This window comes from Eulemur rufifrons, chromosome 7, assembly GCF_041146395.1.
Source record: "Eulemur rufifrons isolate Redbay chromosome 7, OSU_ERuf_1, whole genome shotgun sequence".
NCBI lineage: Eukaryota > Metazoa > Chordata > Mammalia > Primates > Lemuridae > Eulemur > Eulemur rufifrons.
The window spans coordinates 145,108,266-145,127,414 of record NC_090989.1 but is presented as its reverse complement, the minus strand read 5'-3'; the positions used below and the strand labels follow the sequence as shown (position 1 = coordinate 145,127,414).

Sequence of the window (19,149 nt, the reverse complement as noted above, 5' to 3'; positions counted from 1 at the left end):
CAAGTAGAAAGAATAAGACAATTAGAGATCTAAAAAATATGCACAATTAATAAATTTGACATAACATCATAATAATAAAAATAATAGCTAACACTTAAATAGCACTCACTATATGCCAGATGCTATTTCAAGCATTTTACAAACATTAATTCAATTCTCACAATAACCCTATGAGATAGGTACTATTGTTAAGCCTATTTTACAGGTAAGGAAAGTGGTAGAAATAGCAAAAATAGAAGGATTAAAAACAAACACCAAAAATGTAAATGTCATTCTTTTTTTGCAAAGCCCATCACTTCAGAAGTAAAAGTCATACTTTGACAAACCTTGAGTCAAACAGAAAGTAGCTTGGGGCCAGGCGCGGTGGCTCACGCCTGTAATCCTAGCCCTCTGGGAGGCCGAGGCGGGTGGATCGCTCAAGGTCAGGAGTTCGAGACCAGCCTGGGCAAGAGTGAGACCCCGTCTCTACTAAAAAAATAGAAAGAAATTATCTGGCCAACTAAAATATATATAGAAAAAATTAGCCAGGCATGGTGGCGCATGCCTGTAGTCCCAGCTACTTGGGAGGCTGAGGCAGTAGGATCGCTTAAGCCCAGGAGTTTGAGGTTGCTGTGAGCTAAGCTGATGCCACGGCACTCACTCTAGCCTGGGCAACAAAGCGACACTCTGTCTCAAAAAAAAAAAAAAAAAGAAAGTAGCTTGGTGGTAGGTTCATGGATGTTCATTTAATTAATTAATAAAAAAGAGCCATTCATGGACCAAAGATGATAGTGTGCTGTAAATCAAAGGTTATGATTTAACAAATTCTGTCTACCTGCATTCTAGAAAAATAAGAAAAGAAAAATAAGGTAGAGAAAAAACTATGGCAGGAAAATAACAATATTGAGAATACTGCATGTGGGATGTAGCCAAAATTGTAATAAGAGGAAAATTCATTTACTTAAACACTTTCATTATTAAATACAGAGAACATAAATGAATCATTTAACTCAAGAAATTAGAAACATAATAACAAAATAAACTTAGGGAAACCAAATGAAGTAATTAATAAAACAAAAACATGTATTAATGAATTATAAAATAAATAGTAAAACTAATATATAAAACTCAAAAGCTGATTCTCTGAAAAATTAAAACAATCAAATAGATATCCACTAACTAATCTAATTTCTCACATCTCCAAGGGCAGATTCTTTCACATTCTTAAGGAAGAAAATAATCCTAATCTTATTTAAAACATTCTAGTGTGTGAAAATAGATGGAAAGTCTATAAATTATTTTTTATGAAAGCTAAATAATGCTGATTTTTTAAAACCTCAAGTACACGAAAAGGAAAATCTAGACCAGTTCTCATACTTTATACTCCATACTTACAAATAGTAATGCAAAAATCTTAAACAAAATACATGCAAATAGGATCTAGAAATATATTTCAAAGATTAAATATGTCACATTCTAAAATGTCAAAATGGTACTACATTAGGGAATCTATTTATATGAACAGGACAAAGATGAAAAGCCATATAATTATCTCAATGAATGCCTGACTTTTAAAACTCTGATAATAAGAGAAATAAAATATATTTTCTTAATTTCATTAAAAACTTTCTCTCAAATTAACTTCTATCATTATCATTAGTAGTAAGAGCACTTGAAACATTTCCATTAAAGTCAGAAATAAGAAAATGTAATTTAACTACATTTTAGCTGTTGTTCGTTATTTAATAATAGTTTTGAGGTACTAGCCAGTGCAATTAAGAAAATTAAACACATGATATAAAAATTGGAAAATAAAAGAATTAAAGTCAATCCAAGTAGTCAAGTATAAAAACAAGAGTTAAAAATAATAGAAATCTATCACTATTTGTAGATAATATGACTACCTAGAAAAAATTTTAAACCTATTAACAACATTATATGACCAGCTGTAAAATAAATTGTTGCCATTATTGCTGTTTTATACTAAGAGAAACCATTTAGTCACAAGTGACATTTCTCAGATATTCCTTACATGCCAAGCACTGTAAGCATAAAACAACTGGGAATAAATATAACAAGAAATGTGTAAGAGATACATATAAACTATAAAACTTTGCTAAGAAGTATGAAAGAAGACAAATAGGTAAACATACCATGGTCTTGGGTAGGGAGACTTCATATTAGCTCCTAATAGAGTCAGTGCAATAACAATAGATTTTAACAACATTTTTGTGGGAATCTGACAAAACATTGCTAAAGTTTGTCTTAAAAATTATTTAAAATATCCCAGGAAATTCATGTGATACCAATTCAGGAATATACAGAGAGCAGTAAAACCACATAAAGAGGTCTGAAATCAGTGTGAGTAAATACAGAAATGTAGTATCATCATAAAGTTGACTTCTAATCAGTGGATTTTAAGTGGATTACTTAATAAAGTGCTGGGACAGTTGACAAGCTACTCGAAAAAGTTATTAAAATGGCTATTTACTCCTTACCAAAATATATCTGATTTTTAAAATTGTAATATAAAACACCAAAATGACAAAGTTTAAAAAAAAGAAGAAAGAAAAGAAAAGAAAGGCCATTTTTTTCCAGACTTGGAATAGGAAAGAGCTTTCTTACCACAACACCATAAAGTTTACTAAATGAAAATTATAATAAATGATGTAATCATATTAAATGATATAATAACAAATGAAAATGAAGTCTAGAACTTCGGTACAGTAAATGAAAGTAAACAAGATTTAAACACACAGAACAAACTAGGATAGTGTTATCAAACAGTTAATGTCCCCAAATAAACCAGATGCTTACGTAAAAAACGCAAGAGGTATGAACAGGTAATTCAAAAGAAACACTGCAAATACGGAAAAGGAAAAGGTTTTGCCGTCACTGGTAATAACATAAATTAAAATGCGATGAAAGACAAGTTTAATTCACGAGGCTGGGAGGAGTGAAAAAGGAGAAACAGCACCAGTGTTGGTAAAGAGGTGGGCAGAGCCGCCTCTGTGCGCTGTAGATAAAGTGTAAATTTGTGTCCCCTTCAGAGGGCCCCATTCTCAACCAGTACCAAAAGCACACCTTCGGCCCGTCACTCCAATTTATCCTCCACAACAATCAGACAAGGTGCTCACTGCAGTGTTGTTTCCACTGGGGAAAAACTGGAAACAACTGAAATGTTCATTAATAGAACTGTTGGCTAAATAAATAGTAGTAGTGTATACAAATAGTGAAATATCATGCAGCCTTTTGAAAGCCTTTTGAAAGAATGTTCACAACATATTGTTTAGTGGGAAAAATAATTTCAAAGCAAATATTTAGTATATCTTATAAAACTGTGGTGTGTATATGTGTGCATGTATTGAGTGTGTGTGCTCACAGACACACAAATACTGTCAAAAAGAACATTTACCTAAATGTTATCAGTGGTTGCTTGGTATCATGAAATTGGGGACGCCTTTTACTTTCTTTTTTATAATTTCTACATCATTTAATTTTTTATGAGAAGCATACTTGGGAAAAATACACCTTCTTTTTATCTTGAACAAATCCCAAAGTCCATCTGGGGACTTGAATTATGCTGTTGTGCTTGTCCACACTGACCCAGTTAGCCATAGGTATGCCTTAGCAATGCCTATTCGGGCACTCCTGACAGCGCTGGTCCCTGGATCACTGTGTCTCACAGAGGCCCCCAAGTCAGACAGGGAGGCCCAGCAGTGACAGGTGGAGGCAGCTCCCCAGGGCCCTAGTGACGTGTTCCGTTGCTTAGATGGGGAGCCTCAGAGCACACTGTGGACGGGGAGAAGTAACTCGAGAGGAACAGATACAGATACAAGAGGTGGAAGAGGGCAGCTGGGAGCCATGGGAGTTGCTGTGTTGGCTCAGGAATTTGGGTTTAGGCAGAAATGAGGAGGTGGAGAAGGACTTAGAGCTCCCAGCGTTTTAGAAACTTTGACCCCTAGATTCTGAGGATTGCAGGAGATTTGACTTTGTCTACTCCTGTGTTTCCTAAACTTCATGTCTACAAAGCACTTTTAATATCTCTTAAATTTTTGCTTTCAAACAACTCTCACTGTTTTCTGTTTATTTAAATTTATTGTAAAGTGAAACTTAATCATTATTATTAATTAGAAACCAATATTATTTCCTATGAAAGTAGGTAACTGTATAAAGTAAATAGAGAAAAAACAAAATGGAGGGAAAACAAAAAAAGTTTTATGTTATTTCCAACAGAAAGCTGTGAGCCGAGACTGCACACCCTCTCCCCTTATTAAAATGGCAGATTGGGGCCAGGTGCGGGGGCTCACGCCTGTCTGTAATCCTAGCACTCTGGGAGGCCCAGGCAGGAGGATCAGTTGAGCTCAGGAGTTCGAGACCAGCCTGAGCAAGAGGGAGACCCCGTCTCTACTAAAAATAGAAAAATTTGCAGGTTGTGGTGGCCAAAGCTTATAGTCCCAGCTACTCTGGAGGTTGAGACAGGAGGATCACTTGAACCCAGGAGTGTGAGGTTGCTGTGAGCTATGATGACACCACTGCACTCTACCCAAGGCAACAGAGTGAGCCTCTTGTCTCAAACAAACAAACAAAAAAAAGGCAGATTGGCAAGTTTTAGAAAGATCTTAAAGGTGCACCAGCCCAAAACTGAGACTTGCTCTGTAATGTGAAGGGGGGCATTTGTACTGGGCGTTTTGCCTTACTGTCCACCTGCCACATAAGACAGTGTCTCGCCCCACAATGGCACACACCCCACCCTGGAGGGCACACTAATGACCGGGAGGACCCCCCTCCACTGCATTTCTCCCCTCCCCGCCTCCTGGGCAGCAGCTGTTGTTACAAATGGTGCCCACTGCAGGGTGGAATTGGCAGTGTTCAGGATGTCATGTCCTTGCCCGGCCTTGTCCGCAGGCCTTCGAGGACATCTACCTGGAGGAGCGGAAGACCATCAAGGTTCTGCTGGAGTATGCCGACAAGATGTTCACCTATGTCTTCGTGCTGGAGATGCTGCTCAAGTGGGTGGCCTATGGCTTCAAGAAGTACTTCACCAATGCCTGGTGCTGGCTCGATTTCCTCATTGTGGACGTGAGTGTGGGCACCCGAGGGGAACGGAGGAGGGGAGGCCCACTGCCAGTGTGGGAGAGCTGAGACAGAGGGGCGGGGCGACCGGGCCGACAGGAGTCAGCAGGCTGAAGTGCACATTGGGCTGTGGGGCAGGCGGAGGGGAAGGAGGCAAGGAGTCTGACAGACCCAGGCCCTGCCCTCAGGGTCCCCAGCCTGGGAGGAAGAAGAGAAATAGAAGAGCAGAGTCCTGCCATCGGAACCTGCAATTTGGAGCCAGAGCAGTGGGAGACCATCAGAGAGTAGTCCAGGAAGGGGTGTGAGCCGGGGCGGGGGTGGGGGGCTCACCTGCTCAGGTGGCCAGAGAGGGAGGCGCGCAGACAAGCTGTACTGTAGCATCAGCATGGCAGATTGCGCAGTGTCTGTCAGGCCCACCAGACAGCTGGCCGGATCAGAGCCCCTGTGCCCACACAGGGGGGACAGAGTGAGCCACAGGCCAGAGGGGAGAAGGCTGGTGCAGCGATGGTGGGAAAGCAGAGAGATCCTCCGGCGCGGGTAGAAGGTACCACTTGGGACGGATGAGGGAGTTGGAGTCCCCGTGAGAAGGAGGACAGCCCCAAGCACCGGCTCGGGGTTCTGTGTTGCTGCCCTGGAGATCAGGCAGCCGTAAGGGCTTCCTGCCTGGGTGTGTCCAGGGAGGGCCGGGGCAGGAGGTTGGCAAGTCTTCTGAGCATCCAGCGGGCAGCTACAGTGGGCAGCTCCTGCCCCACAGCTAAGGCCCCAGGACACTACTGAGTGCCAAGCGGGCTGAGTGCAGGGGCCCTGAGCACTGTCAAGCGGGAGAGTAGTCAGTGGGGAAAGAACGAAGCTCAAGGCCAGGCACAGTGGCTCATGCCTGTAATCCCAGCACTCTGGGAAGCCGAGGCAGAAGGGTCGCTTGAGCCCGGGAGTTTGAGGTTGCTGTGAGCTATGATGACGCCACTGCACTCTACCCAGGGCAACAGAGCAAGACTCTGTCTCAGATAAATAAATAAATAAATAAATGACGAGGCTCAGGGTGCAGAGCAGCCCTGCGTCTGTGCTCACTGAGGGCACAGGGAGCCACGGCAAAGGCGAAGGGCTCAGGAGAGTGTTTCTCAGGGTGGGTCCCACAGAACAGGATGGGGGATGGGGCCAGGACCTGCAGACTGAGAGGGCTTTCCAGAGGGCACCAGGTTTCTCAGTGGCTCTGAGCTTGGCACCGGGCTCTGCACACCAGCAGGGGCTGTCCTTCCTGCGCTCAGTCTCTATGCCCCACTCAGAGGCCAAAGGGAAAGGCTCAGCCCCCAATAAGCCTGGCCAGGGTCCAGGCCTGGGCCACCAAGCCTGTGGGGGGCCATGTGGGAGGGGCTCCTTGGGCTAGAGCATAGGCACAGAGACACAGACCCAGGTGCTTGGACCTCCACTGTGGACTTCTTTCTGTCACCCTGTGGCTGAGAGGATGCTAATGCTGGGGTGAGGGGTGTGGGGTAGAGAGAGGGAAGGGGGGAGCAGTAGATGCCCTGGCAGCCTGGCCCAGCCCTCAGAGCCTTCCTGAGATGAAGGAGAGGACCCTGAGGCCTCCATGTAGAGGGGCCATGGGAGGGCCTGGGATCCTGGCAGCTCAGCCTCGGGCTCCCTGACCCAGCTGTTCGTGCAGCTTCTTGGGAAGTTGGGCCTGCTGGGGGACGTCCCCAGGGCAGGCGAGAGGGAATCTGCAAAGACTTCTGGGAAGCCCACCTACCAACCACCTGCCACACACCCCCTTGGGGAGCTCAGAGCTGAGGCCAGGGGAAGGAAACTGTCCGTGCCTCCCTGCGCAGGCGCGAGGTAGCAGAACGAGCGGTGGGGAAGACGGCTGAGGCTCGCAGTACAGAGGAGCCTTGGCCGAGCACGAGCAGGAGGGAGTGGGTGCTGGCATGCAGCCTTCTGGACACTGGCCCTGCTCTCACGCACCCCCACCCCACCCCTGTCCCCACACTTCATGGGAAAGTTGGTCTCAAGCCTCAGAGTCTAGGAAAGATGTTTCCAGGATCAATTCATGCATTTTTTTTTTCAGTAAATGCTATTGAGCACCCACTACGTGTAGACACTGTTGTAGGTGCTGGGGATCTCAGGGGACAGATAGACAAAAACTCCTGCCCACATGGAGGAAGGTGACTACAAACAACAAACATAACAAGCCAATTTTATATTATGTTAGAAGTGATAGGTACCATGGAGCAAAAGGAAGTAGGGAAGGGAAGGGGATCAGGAGTGCCAGGACTCAGGGGGTGGGCTGGAGGGGAGGGTGCAGGTTACAGCTTTAAATAGGACGGCCAGAGCAGGCCCCTCTAGGTGAATTTGAGCTGACTGGAAGTTGGGGTTAGCGGGGCAAATGTCTAGCAGGACGTCCCAAACAGAGGTTGGAACAGCAGTGCAAAGGTCCTGTGGTGGGGACAGGCCCGGTTCACTGGAGGGACCGCAAGGAGGTCAGGGTGCCTGAGCAGAGGCAAGTGCGGGCGCTGAGAGGCCAGACTGCATGGGAGTGGGTGGGGTGCAGCCTTCGAGAAAACACGGGCTTTTATTTAGAATGAAATGGGGAGGGAGTGGAGGGCTTTGAACAGAAGGGTGGTGTGAACTGACTTACGTTCTGAAAGGTTCACTCTGCCGTAAAGGCAAGAGGGGGAGGGGCACAGTGGAAGCAGAGTGGAGAGTTAGGAGGTTCTGGCAGTAATCCAGGGGCAGAATGACACTGGCCTGGCCGGGCTGGTGGCAGTGGAAGTGGTGAGAAATATTTGAACTTCTGATGTATTTTGAAGGCAGAGCCAACAGGAAATCCTGATGGGTTAGACGCAGGGTATCAGAGACAGAGAGGAGGCAGGGATGACGCCAAGGATTGTGGCCTGCGCAGTTGGAGGGATGGGGTTGCCATCACCTAAGACGGGGAGACCATGGGCGGAGCAGATGGGGCAAGCTTTGGAAAGAACAGAGACCACAGGGCGGCCTGTTAGAAACTGGGCAGGCAGACTGGCCGGACTCGGTGCTCTGGAGGCCCTGCCCTCCAGAAGAGGTGCCCTGAGAGGCGGCCCCTGCCTCTCCAGGCAAGGGAACCCGCAGCCCGGCATCCTTGAGGGGTGAGCTGGGGTAGCACGGAAGCTGATCCCAGGAGTCTTCCTCCCGCAAGCCTCTGCCCAGCCCCTTCCCACCTGGAGCTGCCAAGCCTGGAAGGAGCCTGTGGGACGTAAGCGCCTGCCCTCAGCCCCTCCCACCCCAGGCTACCTGAGCGCCAGGGTGGTGGCAATGGTGACTGCAGGGGAGGTCAGACAGGAAGCCGTGTTCAGCCTGTGATCACAGGCCAGTGGTGAAGTAGGAAGGGCGTAGCTGCCCATGGAGCTTTAGAAGGATAAAATCCAGAGTAGAACTGCCCCAGTGGGGTGGGGCAGAGGGAACAGAGAGCTGAGGCTCCCGTTGCCACCAAGTCCCCACCTGTGCTTTCCTCCTTTGAAGATGTTGCACTGTTGCCAAGCCTGACTGTGGGGACGTGCCTAGGATTGCCTGTTTGCTCACACTCAACCCAGGACTGCCCTTCCTTCCCCAAAGAGGCATCTCTAAGAAGAGACAGGCCTGAGAATTTGACTTGAAGGAAAGAATGTGGGACCAAAAGCCCAGGCTTTGTGCCCTTGCTCTGCCACACCAGCAGGGTGGGTTTGGAACTCACTTTTCTCATCTGTAGAACAGGGATGATGCGTGCAAATGCCCTAGGGTTAGCGTGGCTGTGACAGAGCATGCGTGTGAAGTGCACACAGCAGGTTCTCAGTAAAGGTCTAAAAGCCAGGACACTGCTGGGCTCCAGGAAGCCTGGCCCGTGCACAGCAGCCTGTGAGGACAATCCAGCTTAGGAATACTAAAGATTGGACTCGGAGAGGCCTGCTGGCTCTCACACACCCAGCCCTGGCTTAGGGGGGCCAGGAGTCCCACCTTCTGTCTCTAGAGCTATCCCTCTCCTCGCACCTCCACTTTGCCTCCCACAGGTCTCACTGATCAGCCTGGTGGCCAACACCTTGGGCTTCGCTGAGATGGGCCCCATCAAGTCACTGCGGACTCTGCGTGCGCTCCGTCCCCTGAGAGCCCTGTCACGATTTGAGGGCATGAGGGTAAGAGAGGCTGCTGCCTCCCCACCAGGAAGGCAAAGGCATATGTTCTGGAGTCACCTCGGTCTGTCCCCCTCACCCCCAACCAGGGCTTCCAGCCTTGGGGTTGGCCTCTTCCGCCATCATGATCGCAGGGTCCACGCCCCACCCCACCACCACCTGTAGCCAGGGAGTTCAGTCAGTGGGGGTCTTGATAAGGGCATATGCTCTGGGGACCCCAGGAACTGAGCCTCCTCTCTGTCCCCTGGAGGTGGTGGTCAACGCACTGGTGGGCGCCATCCCCTCCATCATGAACGTCCTCCTCGTCTGCCTCATCTTCTGGCTCATCTTCAGCATCATGGGCGTGAACCTCTTTGCGGGGAAGTTCGGGAGGTGCATCAACCAGACTGAGGGAGACCTGCCTTTGAACTACACCATCGTGAACAACAAGAGCGAGTGTGAGTCCTTCAACGTCACTGGCGAATTGCACTGGACCAAGGTGAAAGTCAACTTTGACAACGTGGGTGCTGGGTACCTGGCCCTTCTGCAAGTGGTAAGTCCCAGAGAGAAGGGACTTCCTTCCTCTCACTGGCTCCCCAGCAGCACGTGGCTTCACCCGCCACGTGGGCAGGCGGGGACAGCGGGGCTGGATCTTCACAATAGAGTCACAGTGCCCAAAGGAGGCTAAGGACTTTCCAGGGACTTGGCTCCTTGGGAAGTCCCCAGACTTTCAGCTCTAGAGCAGATGGTCACATTCTCCAAGATGCGTGGCATGGGGCCAGGTCAGCACTGCAGCAGAGCCACCCCCCAGCCAGTAGTCAAGTTGACCTCTTCGGGCTTTCACTTCGGCAATGTAGCAGCACAGGTTAAAAATGAAAGACCACAGACTACCCAGAGCCTGAACTATTAGCGAAATTGTATCTCTGGCCACCCTCTGTTATAAAAGGTAGTGTTAGCACTTGTGTTGTTTAAAAGAATATGTGTATTTCCATCTTTGATGTGCAAGATGTGTGATATTTAAAAACACACACAGTCCTTCGAGAGTTTCCATTGATTTTGCAAGTATGGTGGCTTCAGTGATTATACCACATGCCATAAAATTAGCGTTGACAACGGAAATGCAGTCAGAGCCATAATGCATAGAGCTGCAACTTGTTCGTCTTGCTAGCCCAATCTCAGGTCCAGACACCTGTCTCTAATCCTGAAAGCAGAGGGAAACTCAGTAGACTCTCACCTATAAACTTTTTGCACTTCTGTTCACACCTCCACCCGTCCCTTAAATCCCAGCAGTAGTCCCACAAAGACTCCCCTGCCAAACCCAAAGGGCTATCCATCCCCATGACTGTCCCTCTGAATGTCAGAACTTTGAAAGGAAAGGCCCTCTTTGTACACTGAGAACTGCTCACCTTTCCAGACAGAACCACTCAGTGGCTGAAAAAAATTCAGTCACAAGCATCTCATAACCTTGGGTGGTCCCCAGCAGTCCCAAAGCATTTCCAGCCCTCTATACGTGAGGGCCTCTTGACACGGGGGCTGCAGCTTGCCTTCTATGGACAGCCTCAGCTTCCCCCTCTGCCCTGCCTGCCTCATAAGAACTCTTAGACACCGAAAGTTTGTGTAGCTGAGCTGGTGCCTTGAAAGGAGGCTTGGGGCAGGATTGGACTTTGCCAAGGACACAAGTGAGACTCCACTGGGCATTCAGTCTCACCACCAAGCATGTCTCTTGGGCTCTTTCTGAATCTGCATAGCAGCCCAGACTGGGGCAGACAACAGAGCCAGCACCAGGGCTTTCTCGTTCAGCCTCCCTCTTTAGCCCCTTGGTGTGGTGTGCTAGAGCCAGCTTGTGCCAGCACACAAGAGCTGAGTGTTACATTTTCAGTAATTTTGCAAGCTGGTTATTAAACATGACCATTATAAAAAAAATAAATTTTATAAACTTATAATTAACTAAATGATATTAAAAAATGTAATAAATACTGAAAACTCATCATTGCTTTTTATTATCATCTATGCTCTTGAGGACGTTTACATCTATTGTATTAATAACTGGACAGTGGAAATACTATCACGCTATGCTCCTGCGCATCTCTTCCCAACTCCGTGTACAGTAACATGGCACCGGGAACTTGAAATTGACCATGGTGGGAATATTTACACCAGAGAAATTGATAAACAACAATCACGGCTTTTTCTTCTTCTGGAAAGTCAGTTGTTAACCATTTACCAACACTTCACTGGCAAAAGGACCCCCTTAAATACAAGGAAAGGTTGGGATTCTTCAGGGACTTCCTGTGAAAGTCCATGGAGTAGAAGCCACATGGTTCTCTGAGGTGCATGGTGGGGGGACCAGGTCAGCACTGGGGGTGACCTCAAGCCAGAACAGAGAGGCCAAGCCCCACTCCTCTGCCCCCGGCACCCACTGTCAGGACTCTGTTGTTCTAGAATCTGAAATGAATGTGGATCTGAAGGGCAGACCTCCTTCAAGCCGTGGCAGACTCTTGGCTGTAGGGCCTTCTGGGAGTGTCTGCTCAGCTGCTTCCCCTCCACCTCCAGCCCCAATAAGGCCTTTCTCTGACTGCCCAGACATCTGGACATTGCTGAAGGGGTGGGGTGAGGCTGCCTGCTTCTTGCCTCTTATAGGAGGCCCTTTCCCTGGCCTCATCTGTCCACACGGGAGCCCTAAGTAGCTCAAGCAAGACGCAGAATTAAATGAGTGTTTTCATCTTGTCTTCTCCTTCCAGGCAACATTTAAAGGTTGGATGGACATTATGTATGCAGCTGTGGACTCCAGAGGGGTAAGTTTCCCACCAAATCAGACACCTGAGACTTCTGGCTGCTTGGCCACCAGGGAATCAGTGTCCACATCCAAAAGCCCAGCCGTCAAGGGCAAGATCTCACGTGGCAACCTGGGGTTCAGCCTTTCTGGAATGCCCAGGCCTGCCCCTGGGGCAAGCTGCAAGGTCTCCCAAGAAGTCCCACAATTCTCATATGTCTTTGAAATTAAACTCACAGTAGTTTACTGAACCTCCCCCAGGAGGATGGGGTGGAAGCAACAGAGATGCAGATCAAGTTTCTTCTTTGTTCTGCGCCCCACCCAACTGTCCTCTATACTCCAGCCTCCCAATGGCTCGGGCTAAAGCCACACACTGACGCTGTGCCCAGCATACTGGCTGTCCTCACCTGCCACTGTCCACCTTCTCATCTCTGTCCCCACTGACCTCTGGCCTGGCTCTGTACACACACACACCTCTGGGCTGGTGACCTTCCTCTGGCCACACGCTCTCCCCCACAGGATGCAAACCCCAGCCAGCCCCTGCCTCCACCCCTCCCCCCATCTGATCCCGAGCCCCCAGTCTGCCTGACCTCACTGTGCGATTTCTCCCTCAGTACGAAGAGCAGCCCCAGTGGGAGTACAACCTCTACATGTACATCTACTTTGTCATTTTCATCATCTTCGGGTCTTTCTTCACCCTGAACCTTTTCATCGGTGTCATCATTGACAACTTCAACCAACAGAAGAAAAAGATACGTAGAGCACAGGCTCCCACCTGGGCTGGGCAGGGCAGGGCTGGGTGCCGGGGCATTGAGGAGCCATTCTGGCTCCAGGCCCCATCTCACCTTCCCTGTTGGGGACAGTGCTCTTCTTGCCCCTGCTGGAATCAGGCGGGGAGAGGGTGTGTCCATGGATGTAGCACGCCTAGGCTTGTAAGAATGTAGGAAGGGGCTCTAGTGGGAAGCCCTACTCCTGCCCTTGTCTGCCTGAGAGACAAGGCTGCTGAGAGAAGCTGGGGTGAGGGTTGGGGCTGTTCACCTGGTCCATGATCAGAGGTTGTGGATGGGGCCTGTGCAGAGGCCCAAGGTCTTCGTGGAGCCCCCTCAGAGGGGCTGTGATTGGGTTGCAGGCAAACCCAGGCACAGAGGACTCCTGGGCTGGCTGAGCTGGGTGAAGGGGCCACAGGGGAGATTGGATTTGCAGGTCACAAAGCCAGAGAGATCTCAAGGTGAAGGGGGACAGGGACCCTGGATAAGCAGGTTTGGGGAAGACTCTCTGGTGCAGGATGGGCGCATACTTTCTCCACCAGGAAAGGAAGCAAGGAGGAAGTTGACCCTGGCATCCTCACCAAGGAGGCAAAATCCCCATGGCCTCCATGCCAGGGCCTCTGAGAGCCCCCAAATGAGGCTGGTACCTGTCTCTCTGCACTTAGGGGGCCAGGACATCTTCATGACAGAGGAGCAAAAGAAGTACTACAACGCCATGAAGAAGCTGGGCTCCAAGAAGCCCCAGAAGCCCATCCCACGGCCCCTGGTGAGTTAGGCTCCAGATTCAAGGGGAGTGGGGAGGATCTGCTGGGGGCCCTGGGGTACTCCTGTGCCACACAGCCAGCCAGCAGGGCCTCGTCAGTCTTTCATCCCATCCTACGGGTACTATCAAATGTCTGACCACAGAGAGAGGCCTTAGCCTCACACAGACAGTGAGGAAGGCATGAGAAGGCTGTAGCGTCCAGGGGACACTCCCACCCACAGGGAGCACCCTGCCTCTGAGTAGGCCCCCTGCTTCCCTTCCAGGGCTCAGGCTTTCCCCAGGGAAAGCAGAGCAGGCTTCACAGCCCCTAGCCCCATTCATAGCCTCATCCTTGGATCCCCAGAACAGTCAGGGAGCTGTATTTCAGGGTCCCCTGGTGAGTAGAGCCAGAAGCTCTGCAGAGCTGGAGCCTCTGCTAGGCTGGCTCCTGTGGCCCCATCAAGCCATTCTCCAAAAGAGTGTGTGTGGGGGTATGTGTGTGTGTGTGTGTTGGGGCACGGGGGGGAGGGAGTTCTCAAAGAAATTAGATGATGTTACCTAAATCACTAGCTAGTAAGTAACAGCCCCAGTTTTTTAATCCAATTCATCAATTTCATCTGATTCTTTCTTGTTCACTATGCTTGGTTCTAGATTAGTGGTGGGGGGTGTTATTTATAATTTTATCTCTTCCCCAAAGTAATCTGGGCTGATTTACAATTAAAGACACATATAAATATAGTTAGTAGAATAAATAAAATCAATTCCATAAAAAGAGTGGAAAAAATATATTGATCTGAAGGCTAACACAATTACTAGGGTTAAAGTTTAAATTTGACCTCAAGCCTTCAGACTGTGGGAACAAAAAGAGGAGCACAATGAGCAGTGCACTAAGGTAGGGCAGGAGAACCCTCTCTCTACGAAGCCATCCGGGAAGGCCTCACAGAGGAGAGAGCCTCAGGGCTGGGCCCTGAAGCCCAGGGAGCTTTTCTGCAGGAGAGCCAGCTATTTCTCTCCGTGTGACTTCCTCCTCCCTGTGCACCATGGCAGTGGTGGGCTTTGGGCTCACCAGCAGGTGGAGTGGGTGGCTGGGTGGGTTGTCAGGCTGTGGCAGCGGCAGGTGGCTTGCGGCCGGCCTGAGGACCCTGCTGAGCCCGTCCCATGTGCCCCTCCTTTCAGAACAAGTACCAGGGCTTCCTATTCGACATTGTGACCAAGCAGGCCTTCGATGTCACCATCATGTTTCTCATCTGCTTGAATATGGTGACCATGATGGTGGAAACAGATGACCAAAGCCCTGAGAAGGTCAGCATCTTGACCAAGATCAACCTGCTCTTTGTGGCCATCTTCACGGGCGAGTGTATCATCAAGATGACTGCCCTGCGCCACTACTACTTCACCAACAGCTGGAACATCTTCGACTTCGTGGTTGTCATCCTGTCCATCGTGGGTGGGTATGCAAGTCAGCTGGACAGAGAAGCCCTCCCCAGGCTAGGCCTCCCTTAGCCCTGGGCTTCTACTTCATGCCAAGAACTACACGAGCCTCCTTCATTCTTTTTTCTCTGCATTTCTCACCCCTCCCCTCACACACACACACGCACACACACACACACACACACACACCCCTCCAGGGAGAACTTGTCTGGAAAGGCCCACTTGGGCCAAAAGGGCCAACCTGGCAGAGGACCCAGCACCTGCTCCAGGCCCCACCCTCCAGAGGACCCAGGAAGCCAGTTCTCTGACTGCTGGGGGAGCCTCAGGGATGAGTCTGGGGAAGGGAGTGGGCACGGCGAGGCTTTCTCACCCCCCCAGAGGAAAGCGTGCACCCCGAAGGCTCACTCAGGAGGTGAGTCCCCCAGGATGGGAGGTAGGTGGCCCCCCAGGGTAGAAACTGTCCGTAGAGGTGGAAAATTCTGGAGTCTAACCACCAAGGTGTGTGCCAGGCCCCGTCAGACATCACCCGCTTACGCAGTTCACCCTGTAAAGTCAGCACGGAGGGAGGGAGGTCATATAACTGGGGGGCAGCAGAGAGATGGTCCTCACCCTGTCTGTTTGACCTCAGAGCCAAGATTTCTTTTCTTAATATAACAGCTTTATTGAGATGTAATTCACATATCATAACATTCACAGAAAATCAATGTAAAATTCACTTTGAAGTATACAGTTCGGTGGTTTTCAGTATATTCACAGAGCTGCACATTCATCACCACTATCTAATTTTTCTTCACCCCAAAAGAAACTCTACCCATTTAGTATTCACTCCCTCACTTCTCCATTCCCTTCAGTCCCTGGCAACCGCTAACCCAACATTTCCAGGGACGGCCAAACTGTTTTCCAAAGTGGCTGCACCTTGGTACATCCCCGCCATCAAGGAGGATTCCAATTATCCCACATCTTCACCAACACTAGTTGTCTGCATTTTCTTATGGTAGCCACTCTGGTGGATATGAAGTGGTATCTCACTGAGGTTTGGGTTTTATTTCTCTGATGTAATGATGCTAAACATCTTTTCATGTGCTTATTGGTCATTTGTATAATATATCTTCCTTGGAGAAATCTCTATTCAAATCCTTTCACTGGCTTATTTATCTTTTTATTGTTGAGTTGTAAGAGTTCTTTATATGTTCTGGATACTAGGCCCTTATTAGATATGACTTACAAATAGTATTTCTCCCAGTCTGTGGGTTTTTTCATTTCTTCGTGGTGTCTGTTGGAGCACAGAAGTTTTTAATTTTAGTGAAGTCTAATTTGTTTATATTTTTTCTTTCATTGCTTGTACTTGGAACCCAAATTCTTGGGGTTCCAACCCACTGGGGTGACTCTGACTTTTGTCTTTCTGCCATGTATGGCCTCTGCCTCTGGTCAATGCCGAGGTAATGCAGGGGCAGGGCAGGCACCGCTGTTGCTGCAGTGATGGACAGATGGGCAGAAGCATAAAGCAGGGTCAGGAATGCTGTAGGGAGGGGGCCCAGGCAGGGGTGAGGGTGAGATTGTGCCGTATCAGACCAGAGAGAAGCTTTAGAGAATGCAGGAATGCCAGCAGTAGGAATGGAACCACTAGGGGACAGTCTCAGAGGCCTCGGGAGGTGCAGCATGTACTTTGGGATCTTCTACTGGTCCCGTGCTTGGGCCATACCAGAGAGGCATCGTTAAGAGGTCAACTTGGAGCCAGCATGTCTGAGTCAAATCCCAGCTTCTCACTCACTAGGTGGCAACTTGGGTAAGTTATCTCACCTCTCAGTTTCCTCTTCTGGAAAATGAGGGATGATGGTATCAGCTCACTTCCTAGGGTGATGGGAAGGATTAAATGAAATGATGGCTATAAAGTGCTCAGCCCATTGCCTGCTTGACATTAAGCACTGGCCATATGTGAGCCAGTGGCATTATAGGAGGAGTCTGGAAAGGGCACTTGGGCCAATATGAGACAAGTTTGTTTCACTCTTTCTCCTATAATTTATATCCATGCCCCTTAAAACTCCAAACCCAGGTAGTCACTCAGACTCAGGGGTGAGGAAGCCCTGGCAGGAAGCAAAGTGGGGAGGGGATAGAAACCATCACAGAGAGGCTGAGAGAAGACCCTGAGGCATGTCGTGTTATCAGGGGAGGACTGATTTCTGGGCCAGTGTTTTCTCCCTCTTCAATGTGCACATAAATCATCTGGGCTTGTTAAAACACAATGGCTGGGGGTGGAGCTGAGATTCTACGTTTCTAATAAGCACCAAGGAGATTTCAAGGCTGCTGGTCCTTGCACCGCGCTTTGAGTAGTGATGAGCAAAAAGGCCTGAGTTCTGGTCCAAGCTGGGCTGCCAAGGTGCCCAGCAGGCCCCCTCTGGCCTCAGAACCATGATGTGGACGATGGTCCTAGAACAGCTCTATGGTGCAGGTATACCTTGAAGCTTAAGGAACAAAGGGGCTGAGAAGGCACTTTGTAAAGGATGTGGGTCCTCATTTTCTGCATCATAGATGCAGAAATGGAGACTCAGAGAGGCAGGAGGAGGCAGTCCTAGCATGCCCAGTTGACCCAATCCTCCTGGAAGGGCCTCCTCTCCCTGGCTCCTTGCTGTACAGAGACCTGCCCACCCCCACCCCCCCACCCCCCCACCCCCCCAGTGATGCTGGCTGGAGGGAGGACAGAAGTGCCCTCAGTGGCCACAGTCTCTGTTGTTTCCCACAGGCACTGTGCTCTCAGACATCATCCAGAAGTACTTCTTCTCCCCGACGCTCTTCCGGGTCATCCGCCTGGCCCGAATCGGCCGCATCCTCAGACTGATCCGAGGGGCCAAGGGGATCCGCACGCTGCTCTTTGCCCTCATGATGTCCCTGCCTGCCCTCTTCAACATCGGGCTGCTGCTCTTCCTCGTCATGTTCATCTACTCCATCTTCGGCATGGCCAACTTCGCTTATGTCAAGTGGGAGGCCGGCATCGATGACATGTTCAACTTCCAGACCTTTGCCAACAGCATGCTGTGCCTCTTCCAGATCACCACGTCGGCTGGCTGGGATGGCCTCCTCAGCCCCATCCTCAACACGGGGCCCCCCTACTGTGACCCCAATCTGCCCAACAGCAATGGCTCCCGAGGGAACTGCGGGAGCCCAGCCGTGGGCATCCTCTTCTTCACCACCTACATCATCATCTCTTTCCTCATCGTGGTCAACATGTACATCGCCATCATCCTGGAGAACTTCAGCGTGGCCACAGAGGAGAGCACCGAGCCTCTGAGCGAGGATGACTTTGACATGTTCTACGAGATCTGGGAGAAGTTCGACCCAGAGGCCACCCAGTTCATTGAGTATTCGGCCCTGTCCGACTTTGCCGATGCCCTGTCTGAGCCGCTCCGGATCGCCAAGCCCAACCAGATAAACCTCATCAACATGGACCTGCCCATGGTGAGTGGGGACCGTATCCACTGCATGGACATCCTCTTCGCCTTCACCAAGAGGGTCCTCGGGGAGTCTGGGGAGATGGACGCCCTGAAGATCCAGATGGAGGAGAAATTCATGGCGGCCAACCCATCCAAGATCTCCTACGAACCCATCACCACCACACTGCGGCGCAAGCACGAGGAGGTGTCGGCCACGGTCATCCAGAGGGCCTTCCGCAGGCACCTGCTGCAGCGCTCCATGAAGCATGCCTCCTTCCTCTTCCGGCAGCAGGCAGGCAGCAGCGGCCTCTCTGAAGAAGACGCCCCTGAGCGAGAGGGCCTCATCGCCTACATGATGAATGAGAACTTCTCCCGGCCCCTTGGCCCACCCTCCAGCTCCATCTCCTCCACCTCCTTCCCACCCTCCTATGACAGCGTCACTAGAGCCACCAGCGATAACCTCCAGGTGCCGGTGTCTGACTACAGCCGCAGCGAAGATCTCGCCGACTACCCTCCATCCCCAGACAGGGACCGGGAGTCTATTGTGTGAGCCTCGCCCCAGCGGGCCAGGGCACACTGAGAGGCAGCCTGTCGCATCGTGGCAAACCTGAATGCAGTCACCAACCAGCCTGGGCCTTCCTGGCTTTGAGCTCTAGGGGCGAGAGATGAGCCTCAGCCCCGCGGACGACGAGGCAGAGTTCCGTGGTGTCACGTGGGCAGCCAGAGCAGTTGAAAGAGCTGACCTTTCAGGGCATCCTGTCCCTGAAGGCCCCACACATACCCGCGGCCTGGTCTGCTCAGGCAACGCCCGGGGGCTCTGAAAAGCAACTCCGTCCCAGCT

The 19,149-nt window shown here is 50.2% G+C and overlaps 1 protein-coding gene across 8 annotated transcripts in view; it reads left to right on the top strand.

Annotated features, from left to right (window-relative positions):
• Window positions 1-18,858, top strand: part of SCN5A (sodium voltage-gated channel alpha subunit 5) — a 95,081-nt gene extending 76,223 nt beyond the window's left edge. For 4 of the 8 annotated variants that reach the window (XM_069473453.1, XM_069473447.1, XM_069473452.1 and 1 more), the window contains 8 exons: window positions 4,888-5,061; window positions 9,069-9,191; window positions 9,439-9,720; window positions 11,909-11,962; window positions 12,555-12,692; window positions 13,369-13,473; window positions 14,626-14,896; window positions 17,621-18,858. In XM_069473453.1, the coding sequence (XP_069329554.1) occupies window positions 4,888-5,061; window positions 9,069-9,191; window positions 9,439-9,720; window positions 11,909-11,962; window positions 12,555-12,692; window positions 13,369-13,473; window positions 14,626-14,896; window positions 17,621-18,858 (2,385 nt within the window). Of the gene's footprint in view, window positions 1-4,887; window positions 5,062-9,068; window positions 9,192-9,438; window positions 9,721-11,908; window positions 11,963-12,554; window positions 12,697-13,368; window positions 13,474-14,625; window positions 14,897-17,620 lie in introns of all 8 variants that reach the window. The other 4 variants (XM_069473450.1, XM_069473449.1, XM_069473446.1 and 1 more) reach the window with 3 other exon arrangements.
• The last annotated feature ends 291 nt before the right edge of the window (window positions 18,859-19,149 follow it).